Source organism: Crinia signifera, chromosome 4, assembly GCF_055691185.1.
Source record: "Crinia signifera chromosome 4, ASM5569118v1, whole genome shotgun sequence".
In the NCBI taxonomy this organism is placed as follows: Eukaryota; Metazoa; Chordata; class Amphibia; order Anura; family Myobatrachidae; genus Crinia; species Crinia signifera.
Window position 1 is genome coordinate 153,119,315 of NC_139220.1, and position 14,695 is coordinate 153,134,009.

Genomic DNA, 14,695 nt, shown 5'->3' on the forward strand with positions numbered 1-14,695 from the left:
CCGACTCTGAAATTGGAACGTGCAATGCCACCTATGTACGCATACAAAAGAAGGCCAGATCACCCTACAATACATCAGAGATTTGGCTGAGAAGAAAGAAGAGAGCATACTGTAAATGTGGTATGTGTATTGCATGCCGAGTGATGTTATGTGGGTCATCATTTTCCTACCCACAGAATGGGACTAAAATTAACATACGTCATAAACTTGTGCACAATTGGTGCAAAAAATAGCAGAAAGTACATACAACACACGATAAAAAACTTTTAGCGCACCGTTTTGCAGGTCCTTGGCGAAGACCCTCTAGTGTAGACTGGTAAAGCACCAGTAGTTGGTGAAAGTTTGGATCATACCTTAAATGAACCAGCACCACTAACTCCCTCCAAATGGTGCGCTAAAAGTTTTTTATCGTGTGATGTACCTTCTGGTATTTTTTGCGTGTTTAAATAATAGAACATTTAAAAAAAAATGGCAGACTGTATGCAAAAGATACATTTTGAGGAGTACACACTTGATGACGTGAGTACGGGTATGCACCCCACTGTAGAGTCGGCGGCGGCCATATTGATTTTATCAGCCAGCACTCCCTGCCTCTCAACAGCTCTCACAACAATAGCCTGATTAACAGATACTGGGGAGGCTACTGTGTCCCTTTAAACCCTGGGATAATTTTGTGCACTGCAAGCATCTGTCTCCCCAGCATATTTATTTATTTCATCTCTACCAGACTTTACGCTGTACATAACTTTTACATTATTGTCAGAGGCACTATTAAGCATACAGCTCCATCTGCTGGTTCCAGGATATATTACAACTCCATTTATATGCTTTGACATGGCGAAAATATAAACTGACCTAACCTGTGTTCACCTGGATATGTAGCCAGCAAGGCCTAGCACCTGTCCATTTCACTATAACCTCCTTCGACTGACATCACCCGTCTGTCCCGTTTCTTTTTGCTATTTGGGATATTCTGCCTCATGTATACCTACTAAACATAGCAAATTACCCAAACCGGTCCCAGAGATGGCGTTTTTTAAGCCCTCCCCCGTAAGATCCAAGAAAGGGGGCGAGATGTGAGAGCAAGCATCTACAGTAAGCAATATACCTAGCCCCTCACAGCCTTCTGCATCACCGTTGGAGGTGTCTGTTTCCGACGTCAATTTTCTGGATGATAATCAAGCACTTACTGTGGAAGCAATGAAGCTTCGCTTGTTGCAATTTAAAAAAGATGTGACCGAGGAGCTTAAAGCTTTGCTATAGGATTGTCAGAAATCAATAGATGATCTCGGTGAGCATACTGACCATATTGAAACCAAAATGGGAGAATTTGAATCCTCCCACAATGATTTAATTTCTGCCCATGACACACATCAAGCTGAAGTTGAAGCCCTGTGGGATAAAATTTCAGACCTGGAGGATAGATCGAGACGGAACAACATCAAGCTGCGTGGAGTCCCGGAAACAATCTCTAATAGTAGTTTGAATGACTTCGTATTAAAAATATTCCAGAAACTCCTTCCCAACAGAACATCCATGGACTTGTTGATAGATATGATACATAGACTTCCCAAAGCCTGAGGGACCCCAGAAGATGCTCCACGTCATGTGCTTATGCGGATACACTTTTTTTTACATGTAAAGGAAGCGATACTTAAAGCTGCCAGACCGTCCGAAGAATCCTCCAGAATATTGGTGGCGATCCAATTCTTTGGGGACATTTCTCAAACTACCCTAGCTAAGAGACGCTCTTTCTACCAAATTACTACTGTCTTGCGGAGGGAGAATATGCTTTATAGATGGGGGTTCCCCACAAAGCTATTAATCAATCGAGGAGGTTCCACAGTCGTGCTGTCTTGTATGTTATACTTGCAATGCTACTAATGCTCTCTATACAGTTTGTGTACGGTTTAGGAAACGTGCATAATTATATTGAGGTCTAGAGAGATGTTTTTTCACTCAATATTATATTGGAAGTGCCATAGTTTATGACAGGTTGCTATTTTTCTGTTCTATGTGCTGAAAATGTAGACATTATTTTCTGATACAGTATGTTGGTTGCGGGTTCCGTCTCCATGGGCATCCTTGGAGGTATTGTTGGACGAGACGACCCCTTTTGCATAACGGCCGTTGATGATGTTTGCCTTGCATTATGTTTCATGCTGGATACAGGTCCAGGTGTTATTGTGTTCTCCACTAGCCCCCTCGCTTCTTTTGTGTGTCTCCATGGTACGGCGTCCAACTTTGCCCCTGGATGGGGGTCTCCACTTCCTTTTCCTTTTTTTCTCCCCTCACTCTTTTACCTTTTACTGTTTTGTTGTCTCTCCATTTCATAGTCAGAATTATATCTATGTTCTTTCTTGTTCATTCCTTTGTCTGTGTCTGATGCTTCAAGCTGTTTTCTCAACAGGTGACCATGGTTAATGTTATCTCCATCAACGCAAAGGTCTTAACTCCCCTAATAAGTGGAGGCTAGCTCTCAAATATTTCCATAAACATAAAGTCCATATTGCAGCTGTCCAGGAAACTAATTCATAGACTCAGCTCCCCCTTTATTTCATGATATATATTACCTGCACTGCTACATGGCTAACGGTCCGGGTAAAAGGGCCGGGGTTGCGATTTTAATCTCACAGCACTGTACATTTTCCCTTTCATCCCAATATTCTGACCCTCAGGGTAGATTCCTGATTTTAATTGGCTCTCTCGAAAATAGAGAGGTGACCATTGTGTCCCGTTACGCCCCTTATACTAGGCAACTCCCGTTTTGCAGAAAGCTCTGCTCCAAAATTCAGCAAATGTCCAAAGGGGCCTTGCTGCTCCTCGGAGACTTTAATTTGGTCCCAGACCCCTCCATAGATAGTACACGGGCTCAGTCCATGTCCTCCAGTCGGCCCCACAATCACTTAAAGGATCTCCACCAACTGCTAGCGGAATACGAATTCTTTGATATATGGCAGGTCAAAAAATCCTTTAGTACATGCTATTCCCATGTACATGGCACTTACAGTACTCGAGAATTGACCTTGCCATATCAGACAAATGGTCTTTAGAATTTTTTAATAAGATCAAGATCCTTCCCAGATTCTGGTCGGATCACTCCCTGGTGTTTATTGAATGGAAAATAATGAGTAGGAAGACTGCTCCCGGACCATGGCGTCTAGGCTCTCGGAGTCTTGTTCAGCTGGAGGCTCAGCAGACTATTAGTTCGTCAATAGATTATTATTTACAGGAGAATTCCCCTGAAGTCACATCTACCTTTAACCATTGGTGCGCCCTTAAGGCAGTCGTTCGTGGCTCAGCAATCCAAATAGCCGCCAAAATTTTAAAAGATTATAGGAAAACCTTAGTGCAAGCAGAAGCTTGCTACACTTGAGGCTACTCATAAAACCAACCCAGCCGACAAAGCCCTTTCTAGGTTATTAAAGGAAAACAGAAAGTTATTGACTAAATAGGTGCGCAATTAAACCTTAGTGCAGCCACACTCAAATACACCCAGTAGAAACACCAATTACTACTGAAAGTACAGTTTAGATAGAAAAGAGTGATTTCAGACTGTGGCGCTCACCGGTAACAATGTGATAAGGTAAATGGACCTTACATAGGGGGATAACAAACCCCAATTAGACCAATTGTTTGTAGGTCAACAATCCTGTGTATTCAACAGCTCCTTCTTTCTCCCTTAATTAGACAAGTAGGGGAGACACAATAGAATACACCATAGTGCAGGTCATTAACATTTAAAAAGGTTTAATACAAATTTCGCACTTACAACAAAGTGACTTTTAAAACAGCATAAGACAGGGGTCCCATATGGCAAAGCAGCAGGCAGATGGTAATATCCACGAGTTCCCTTCTGGGTTCCTTAGTCCGGAATAAGAAGCCACAGCCGGGGGTCACACTCTCCACTTAACCTTTCAGGGTCCACGAGTCTGCATAAGAGCACGCTTAACGCGTTTCGGAAATGGTTTCCTTCTTTTCTATCTAAACTAGGTTATTAAAGGAAGCAAGAGATAAAGTTAATAGCTACTGTCTGGCAGAGGTCCAACGTGATGTCATACTTGCCTACCTGACCCTCTCTATGCTGCAGAAAATGCTCTGTTCCTGTGCTTCCCTGGTAATGTATGATTGCCATCACCTGTGGTGAAACACCTTTACCCAGCTCCCTACAGGTCTACGCACCATAGTCGCTAGAAGAGGTCCAAAATGGTATTGACTCCCCAGGGGCGGATCCAGGATAAAATGACAGGGGGGGCACCATGATAAAAGAGGGTTTAGGTGGGGGAGGGGCGGTGTTAGTGGTGCCAGTGTACATACTAAGAGAGCGTCAGAGAGAGGGTGGGAATGGGATTAAAAATAGGCCCTGGCATTTAAAGTACGCAGGCCCACCATGGTGACAAAAGTGAAAGATGTAGTTGTGCGCTCCGGAAAATGGGGTGTGGCCACTCAAAAGGAGCGTGTCCTTGAGTGTAGTGTACAACACCATATACAACTTCTACACATTATGCAACAAAATACTAGACCCCATTATACTTGCCCCTTACACATGATGCCAAATGGAATGAGCCAAAATTCACATAATGCCACACGGATTGAGCCAAAATTCAAATAATGCCACATGGATTGTGTCAAAATTCACATCAAGCCACACGGATTGAGCCAAAATTCACATAATGCCACATGGATTGAGCCAAAATTCAAATAGTGCCACATGGATTGTGTCAAAATTCACATAATGCCACACGGATTGAGCCAAAATAAACATAATGCCACATGGATTGTGTCAAAATTCACATAATGCCACATGAATTGAGACAAAATTCACATAATGCCACACAGATTGTGACAAAATTCACATAATGCCACACGGATTGAGCCAAAATTCACATAATGCCACACGGATTGAGCCAGAATTCATATAATGCCACATGGATTGAGCCAGAATTCACATAATGCCACACAGATTAAGCCAAAATTCACAATAAGTTTCATAAACAGGAACATTGTCCACCTAAGGCGCTTATTAAAAATTTACACTCATTGTCCATTACACTTTAAGTTACACGCCATTATGTCCTTTATTTATTATGTCAAACACCATAATGCCTATTAAAAATTATACTACATAAGTGCTGCTTATCTACATGCTCATTGCCAAGGGTTCCATGCTCATTGCCAGAGGTTCCATGCTCATTGCCATGTGGGATTACATGCTCATTGCCAATGGGAATACATGCTCGCGGTAAATGGGGGACAGCCGCCAGGCAGAAGTGATAGCCACTGACAGTGGCAGAGCCTGGCTGTATTCAGAGCACTGCAGGTCCCGGCTATTTGAAATAATACCCCTTTCACACCAGAAAATGCATTCCCAGGTTGGCCCCTTTTACACCAGCCTAGTGCCTGCATTTTCTGGTGTGAGGGGGGGAGAAAACCACCCCTCCCCCTCTTTAACCAGATAGCTTATTTAACCGGCTATATCTTTGGAACCAACTGATCCATTTACATGAGCCAAGTATCATATTGAGAACTTTTGAGTGGGCTTTAAATGATTTTGGTCCAGTGAAAGTGGAACGTTTGGTTCCAGGATAATTTGCCCTCAAAGAACATGAACAGCCATGAAATTACATTTAAAAAATAAATAAAATAGTTTACATGTAATATCTCTGGAACCGATTGACGATATGGACCAGCCTGGTATCATATTAAAGGCTCAGCGATTTGGAATTGAATGAGATCAACCACAAGCTTCTGTGATGCCAGGGGGGGAACTGGCAGCCGTCGGAACCGGGTGGGGGTCGGAATTGACGGGTCCCATATTATCCTATGGGGAAAAAACGTTACAGCTTTGCCAGGTATCTCTGGTTCCAGGGGGGCTAGAGACACGGGGCTGGGCTCGTTGGAAAGCCCTGGTCCTCAGTTACAAATGACAGGGGGGAATGGGCCCGGGTGCCCCCCTCCCCTGAATCCGCCACTGTGACTCCCTACGATCTGACAAGGCCCCTGGGCCAGACGGGTTCCCATCCAACTTTTACAAGACCTTCAAATCCCAATTGTCGCCTGTGCTACTCAAAGTATTCAACGAGGCCTCTTCGGTAAAACATTTTCCCTCTGAAATGTCATCACTATTCCTAAACCGGGTAAACCCCAAACATCAGTACAAAACTATAGACCAATTGCGCTTCTCAATTCAGATTTCAAATTATATGCTAAACTGGTTGCTAATCGTTTAAGCCCCTTACTCCCTTCCCTTATTAAACCGACCAAGTTGGTTTTGTTTTGAACAGACAGGCCCCGGACAATACACGCAGGGTTCTGGGTGTTATTGAGTTCAGCTCGACTTAGAATATATTAGATGTAAATGTTCGCAGTAGAGGAGTGTCACTTTGTTATACAATGATTTAGTGCCTTGTGTGGGTGCAGACTGTCATTTTAATGCACTTTTCTGGTCTGATGTGACTTGTGAGACAATTATTGCTTTATTTTTGCTTTATCATTTATACTTTTCTCTTGTCCCCCTCCCTTCTCTCCCTTCTGTACCCCCATGTTATTTCATGAAAAATTCACAATAAAAATTAAAAAAAAAAAAGAGTCAGCCTAAACTGACTTTTATTTCTGCCACTGATCGCAAAAATGGGCGGGCACTGACATCATGTGATGTCAGCCACCCACCCGAGCAGGCAATGCCATGCCTGTTCTCCCAGGAGAACACCCAGCGTTTTCATGGGGACGCCCATAAAACACTGTGCATTCCCCTGATGCTGCCTGTGCATGCACAGACCCCCAACCATCGAAAAACAGGACTGAATCCGGACCCTTACAAACGTGGGTGCGCCCAATGAAATACTGGGATTTTACGGCCAAAGGTGTGTTTATGCCTACTTGGGGCAGGCACATAACATCGGCATTTGGCCGGAAGCAAGCACCAGGAACAAGAGGAAAAATCATCCAATGAGAAGTAATAATTTGAATAATTTTTTCTCTAGCCGCCAACAAGGAAATGGATGTGTACCCTTGATAAAGCTGGGCATACAGCTAAATGTGTTGGTGGATCTTGTTAGATGACAACAGCAGCTCAACCTCTCCAAAAGTACCATCCAGTGTCCAGAAACCGGACCAGCCTTTGCTCCACACTACTGATCTATTTTGGGACTCAAATCATCCTAAAGTGGACTCTTCTTGTATTACAGGCTATAAGAAGCAGGGGGGAGGCATTCTCCATAAAGCCAAAAATAAAAGACCCTGTGGATCAGAACCGGACCCTACTCTACAAATGGTATAGAGCAAGGAAATATAGGAAAAGAAACGGACTCACATGCCATTCTAACAGGATACCCATAAAATATACAGGACCGTATGGACTGCAGCTGTTCTTGTCACCTATTTAATAACTTATTTTTATTGGGTTTTTAATATTGTTTTATTTATATTTTCTTTATATCTATATATTGTATGTATTTATCAATGTATTGAAATACATATAACTATTGATAAAAGTGTTACAGCACATTTCGAACACAGTTTTCTACTGTTTTGTTTAGTTTACCTTGTATGGGAGTAATGTCCCTATTTCTAAACTGCTGCTTGGCTACACAGTTATCCTTCCTAAATTGAAATTACAGCTACTGTGGAGCTCAAATTGTACCCCTTTCACACCAAAAAATGCAGGGACCCAACCGGGAATATGGCCCAGTTTTGCTATTATGGAATACTAAAACTATGGCGAGGCACGCTGGCATGTGTAGTTTTACAACAGCTGGAGGACCATAGTTTGGCCATGCCCGGTGTACATGATTACTTATTATATATATTAGTCTAAGGCTGGGCACAGACTATGCTGATAGATCCATCAACATAGTGGTCAATTTGTTAAGCATACCTACTTACCAATCAGACAGTCAGATGTCATAACTGCCCACCCAGCAATAAATTATGTATTTTGTGGACTACAGCTATATATTGCTTGCCACTGGAACAAACAATATATCTGTCTAATGTGTTCCCAGCCTAAGATGGCACAAAAGGAAACTTTATAATATATTTAAACCACAGAAGCACTTCATTAAAATCTTAGAACGACGTCATTTCTTTCAATGTGACCTTAAGTGAACAGTTAATACCAGACATACAATTGAAATTCAGAGAAAATAGCACAGTTTGAGAGGGACATTATAAAATCAGGTTAAGTGCATCTTTGCTTATTTCATTCCTTAAGTGCACTCTCTACATCAGCTCATTCCATGTAAATCTGACATCATAATCAATACATTTCAAGACCTGATATACAGAAAGATGTGGATTCTGAAAGTGAAGTCACGACAGTGTTATCTAACATTGGAAACAGCTATTTCCATTAGTGCCGATAAATACGTCATATTGTCTGAGCACAAAAAATGATCCTAAGTATAATAGCTGTTCATTAAAACTAGATCCATTGCGTATCAAGCATTATGTCATTGTTTTCCATTGTAAATTGTAAAACTCATTCAATGTGAATGCCCAATTTCATTTTCCATTTAACATCTTTGTTGCTAGTCTTTTTAACTTGGAAGGTGCTATCAATTTGCTTTTCTGACAGATGACCTATGAGTTGTTTGCAAAACATATTTTTGAAAATGTATTTTCAATTCATATAACATTTACAATACATGGACTACAAACAGTTAAAAGAACAATACGTAACCTTGATTGTACTTTTGTTTTATATAAGTAAGCTTCTTCTATAACATTTATCTACAAACGCTCACTATGGAATTTAAGTGTATTACTTAAACTTAACTACCTTAATACTGCTCATGGAATTGTGCGTACCATCTGCCATAGTGTATATCTTAACAACTATATTTCTGCACGTCACAAAACTTTTTTAAACTATATGTATACACAACTCTACGCTCAGTTCTAGTTTTACACTAAACACACATGAGCCTTATATTTTTAGGCATTTCTAGGATTTAAGAGCTTACCAGCATCCTTGTCCCTAATGCAGTAGTCAGGTGAATTCTCAAAATATACCAGATCGTTGGTGGTTGGTTTATTAAATCTTTTGTTTGCCACAGTAAAACCAGTACCGTCCTGATTCATAATAACTTGTATAGCTCCGTTATATTTTTTTCGCAAGAAGTCTCCTGATTTCCGAAAATCTCCCATAGTCAGCCAGCATGTCCTTAAAGTGCAGGATCCACTTACTCCATGGCATTTACATTCTTGTTTCATAAACCTTTTCACAGCCTACAAGGGAAAATAAAAATATAATACAATGCTGTTAACCTGGCTTCTGTGACATGCTTGTATACACCATACTAAGAACAGGTTAATTACATAGTAAGTAAGTAAGTTTTATTTATATAGCGCACTTTCTCCAACAGGACTTAAGGCGCTTTATATATATTTAATTACAAAATAGTGTAATTATTACCTCCCAACTTCTGTGCTTAAGCAATAGGGACACTCGCGCGGCAAAGTCGCGCGAGCGTCCGAAAAGGTGGCTCGGCGGGGCGTATGCAAATGAGGGCGCGGCTTAGGCTAATTAGCCGCGACCTCATTTTTATACGAGAATAGATGCCACCCCCCGCAGCGGGACAATGCCTGCCGCGGGTGGGACAGCAGGACAGGACCGAAAATCGGGACTGTCCCGCTGTAATCGTGACAGTTGGGAGGTATGTTATATTAAAAGACATGTCTGATGTCTATAGTAAGGATGTGCAATTAGTTTCTGGATGCAGATAAAGTATTATATTTACAATTTTACATTTTTTTTTAATAAAGTATTCGCATGGGGAGTTACGTGCGCTCAAACCACTTGGTTAAGCATTGGGACAAGTCCTAAGTGTTAGCCTGTGTGTGTGGAGGGGAAAGTTAAGCTAGGCTGTGGAGAGGGAGGGTTAGGCACTTAGAGGGTGGGGCTTTAAAAAGTGATAAAATGGAGAGTGATAACAAAAAATAGACAGCCATTTTCTTACTTTAAAAAAAAACAAAAAAAAAACAGCCTTTAACATGGCATTTAGGAGTGGATTGGTTGGTGCATTCACTCTCCACTTTTTGAAGCTTGATGTATCTGGCCCATTGTCTTCCAGGAGCTATCTCCTACAACAAAATTCTGTAAAACCAATCAAATAAAATGGTTCAGGACGGTGCTTGATCCCAAAAGAGGTTTGCATTTTGTAAATACTCTCCTGCTGTCAGACCACTCTTGTAGTGGTAGAAGATTATGACCTGTTAAGCTCTATAACAAATTGTGAAGGAAGTGAACATGCTGCTTATATGGTTCTGTGCTTTGACATATCAGAAGAACTTTAATCACAGGTTACAGTTAACAACCAGGCATACAGATTGCGTTTACGCTACTTAAGCACTTATACATCCAGAAATGTATTGCACACCCCTTGTACATGTAATTCTCTTATGATGTTATTTTGCTCATTAGTTTCTCCCAACTACTTAGGTCAACACAGCTCCTTGTTGATGTCATCATACTGGCTGCTCAATGACACTGCAAGGAAAACAATCCATAATCCCTTTTTGCTCATTAGCATGCAGAGTTTATGCCTAGTGCCAAGGAGTACAATCAGTCTGACAGGGAAGGCAAAGTTATGTGTTTAGTAAATCTGTGCCATGAATATGCCCATATATCATAGGTTTTATTTTTCTGTAAATTAGTGTCTCATTTGTCCTTAAATATGACTGTTCCAGATACCCTCTGCATAGCAGAATGTATCCTGTTTTATTACCCAAATTTGGCTAATGTACAATAATTTACTATGAATATAATCTGGGATTTCTAAAATCTCTATAACCTACAGTACATTATACTGTATAAACCATAATACACATGATTCCAATATACTTTAAGTATAAATGATTGAAATATTAACCCCTTACCGCCGCAGCCTGTTTTTGCCTTCCTGACAGAGCCCTTTTTTTCAAATCTGACATGTATCACTTTGGCCCTTATTCTGATCGGTGCGGCCCGATCAGAATATGCGGCCGCAACCGTGCAGGCGAATCCCCGCCTTCCATACGGATCGCCACCTGCCGTCCGTATGCGGATATGTGGCGATCCGCATGAAATTGGACGGGGATACGCCTCCTCCGTCTTGGGAGCAGCCCCTGCATTCGATGGTCGCCGAACATCGAATGCAGGGCCGCACGCTCCACCAGGTCCCGCAACACAAGACCACACGGACACTTGTCCGTGTGAAATCATGTATGCGGGCGGGCAGCTGACATCCGGCGATGTCAGATGCCCGCCCCGTACCCACGCGTCACGGCCTCATTACCATGCATACGCCCGCGTTTGCATGGGAACGCCCATGAAACGCGGGGCGTATGTATAGGGTAATGAGGCTAAGTAGCCCCTCACGCCCCTCTACGCCCCCTGTGCGGCGTATAAAGAATCCGTGCGGCGAAATCGCCTGCACATGCGCAGAGTGACCTCTGCACATGCGCAGACGATCAACATCGGCGGTCCGTCCGCATGCGGGAATTTCCGCACCGATCAGAATAAGGGCCTTTATGTGGGGTTAACTTTTTATTGCTTTTACTTATCCCAGTGATTTTGAGATTGTTTTTTCGTGACACATTGTACTTTAAGTTAGTGGTAAATTTTGGTCGATACAGTCTTTGTTTTTTTGTGAAAAATACCTAAATGTCGTAAAAAAATTGAAAATTTTGCAATTTGCAAAATGTTAAATTTTCTGCTTGTGAGACAAATAATCATACCACTCAAAATAGTTAATAACTAACAAAGACCATATGTCTACTTTATGTTGCCATCATTATTTCAACCTCCTTTTAATTTTTTTGGACACTAGGAGGCTTAAAATATGAATAGCAAATTCTAAAAATTTCAAGAAAATTTCAAACACTGATTTTTTTAGGGACCAGTTCAGTTCTGATGTGACTTTGAGGGACTTGTATGTGAGACACCCCCATAAATGAGGCCATTTCAAAAACTGCACCCCTCACAGTATTCAAAACAGCATTTTGGAAGTTTGTTAACCCTTTAGGTGTTTCACAGGAATTAAAACAAAGTGTAGGTGAAATTTCAAAATTTCATTTTTTTTGCAGATTTTCAATTGTAATACATTTTTCTAAGGAACACAGTAGATTTTACTAGAGAAATGTGACTAAAAATTGATTCCCCCAATTCTTTTGTTTTCATAAATATCCTATATGTGGCCCTAGTGTGCACGTTGACCAAACCACAGGCTTCATAATAGAAGGAGCACCTACTTGATTTTGGAGCCTCCTTTTTATGAGATTATTTTTTAGGCACCATGTAGGTTTCTAGGCACCATAAGATGCTAAAAGTTAGGAACCCCCCCACAAGTGACCCCATTTTGCAAACTACACCCCTCAGGGAATTCATCTAGGGGTATAGTGTACATTTCAAACCCCAAGGGGTTTCACCAATTTTGGTACAACTGGGCTGTGAAAATGAAAAATTACATTTTTTTACACAAAAATGCAGTTCTGGCTCAAAATTTTTCATTTTCACAAGGAATGAAGGAGACAAAGCACCCCAAAATCTGTGCCGCAATTTCTCCCGAGTACGGCAATGCCTCATATGTGACCAAAAAATACCATTTGGGTGCATGGCAGGACTCAGAAGGGAAGGAGTGATATTTGGATTTTGCAGCACAGATTCTGGTGGAATGAATGGTGGGTGCTATGTCGCATTAGCAAGACCCCCGAAGCACCAATACAGTGGACCCCCCCACAAGTGACCCCATTTTGCAAACTACACCCCTCAGGGAATTCATCTAGGGGTATAGTGTACATTTCAAACCCCCAGGGGTTTCACCAATTTTGGTACAACTGGGCTGTGAAAATGAAAAATTACATTTTTTTACACAAAAATGCAGTTCTGGCTCAAAATTTTTCATTTTCACAAGGAATGAAGGAGACAAAGCACCCCAAAATCTGTGCCGCAATTTCTACCGAGTACGGCAATGCCTCATATGTGACCAAAAAATACCATTTGGGTGCATGGCAGGACTCAGAAGGGAAGGAGTGATATTTGGATTTTGCAGCACAGATTCTGGTGGAATGAATGGTGGGTGCTATGTCGCATTAGCAAGACCCCCGAAGCACCAATACAGTGGAACCCCCCCACAAGTGACCCCATTTTGCAAACTACACCCCTCAGGGAATTCATCTAGGGGTATAGTGTACATTTCAAACCCCCAGGGGTTTCACCAATTTTGGTACAACTGGGCTGTGAAAATGAAAAATTACATTTTTTTACACAAAAATGCAGTTCTGGCTCAAAATTTTTCATTTTCACAAGGAATGAAGGAGACAAAGCACCCCAAAATCTGTGCCGCAATTTCTTCCGAGTACGGCAATGCCTCATATGTGACCAAAAAATACCATTTGGGTGCATGGCAGGACTCAGAAGGGAAGGAGTGATATTTGGATTTTGCAGCACAGATTCTGGTGGAATGAATGGTGGGTGCTATGTCGCATTAGCAAGACCCCCGAAGCACCAATACAGTGGAACCCCCCCACAAGTGACCCCATTTTGCAAACTACACCCCTCAGGGAATTCATCTAGGGGTATAGTGTACATTTCAAACCCCCAGGGGTTTCACCAATTTTGGTACAACTGGGCTGTGAAAATGAAAAATTACATTTTTTTACACAAAAATGCAGTTCTGGCTCAAAATTTTTCATTTTCACAAGGAATGAAGGAGACAAAGCACCCCAAAATCTGTGCCGCAATTTCTCCTGAGTACGGCAATGCCTCATATGTGACCAAAAAATACCATTTGGGTGCATGGCAGGGAAGGAGTGATATTTGGATTTTGCAGCACAGATTCTGGTGGAATGAATGGTGGGTGCTATGTCGCATTAGTAAGACCCCCGAAGCACGGTGAAATGATGAACCTAATAATCCATAGATGTGTGGCATATTTTAATTCAATAATTTTTATTGAAATTTTTAATATACATAAACAAACTCCCAATATTAACAGGAGGTGTAGTAGACACAGACACCAACCATTCCACATATGCCGAGATATCAAGTATGGGGTATTTATACATCGAAAAGTAATCAGGATGTTGTTGATATAACTATACGGGTACAATATTACATCAAAGATATTCAGTGTGAACATAACAAGCAAAAAACGTTACATTGCAGGATATGAGGTCTATAATTACCCAAAGGCGCCATTTGGGTCCCAAAGAATAGCGGAAATATAACGCTCATAAATTCAAAGTAATATGTCACACTAAAAAGATAGCAAAGCTACAGCAAATAAAGAAGTACAGCCCAATACTATCAGTGTAATACCCACTAAAAAATAAGAAAGAAAAAAGGTAGATCAATATAATGGGAGAAATTAGCTAGGTGTCCGGTCTAACAGGAATGATAAAAATAAAAATGAACTATCCCCGCCCTAAAATACCAAAAAACAAACCTCCCCTATAACCCCCCACCCTGTACAACCCACCCCCAACTTAGGCGTACTTGGATCCCCCAACCTTAGCCCCTCTATTCTAAATATTACTAGTTTATGCTAACTCCCCCCTCCCCCCTCCCCCCCCCCCCTCGCTCCAGTTACAGGATATTATAACAAACTATATCAGGGGTAGTGGTCTTAAACCTTATGTGCAGGCAGATCAAAATAAAACCCCCCCACCATCTTATACAATGACCGTGCTCTCATCATGCACAATGTGTTGTGCA

General features: G+C 41.6%; 1 protein-coding gene across 1 annotated transcript in view; it reads right to left on the reverse strand.

Moving 5' to 3' along the window:
* WNT2 (Wnt family member 2) overlaps positions 1–14,695 on the reverse strand; it is an 86,968-nt gene that overhangs the window by 29,379 nt on the left and 42,894 nt on the right. The window contains exon 4 of the mRNA XM_083182803.1: positions 8,964–9,228. Within this exon, the coding sequence (XP_083038929.1) occupies positions 8,964–9,228 (265 nt within the window). The remainder of the gene's footprint in view (positions 1–8,963; positions 9,229–14,695) is intronic.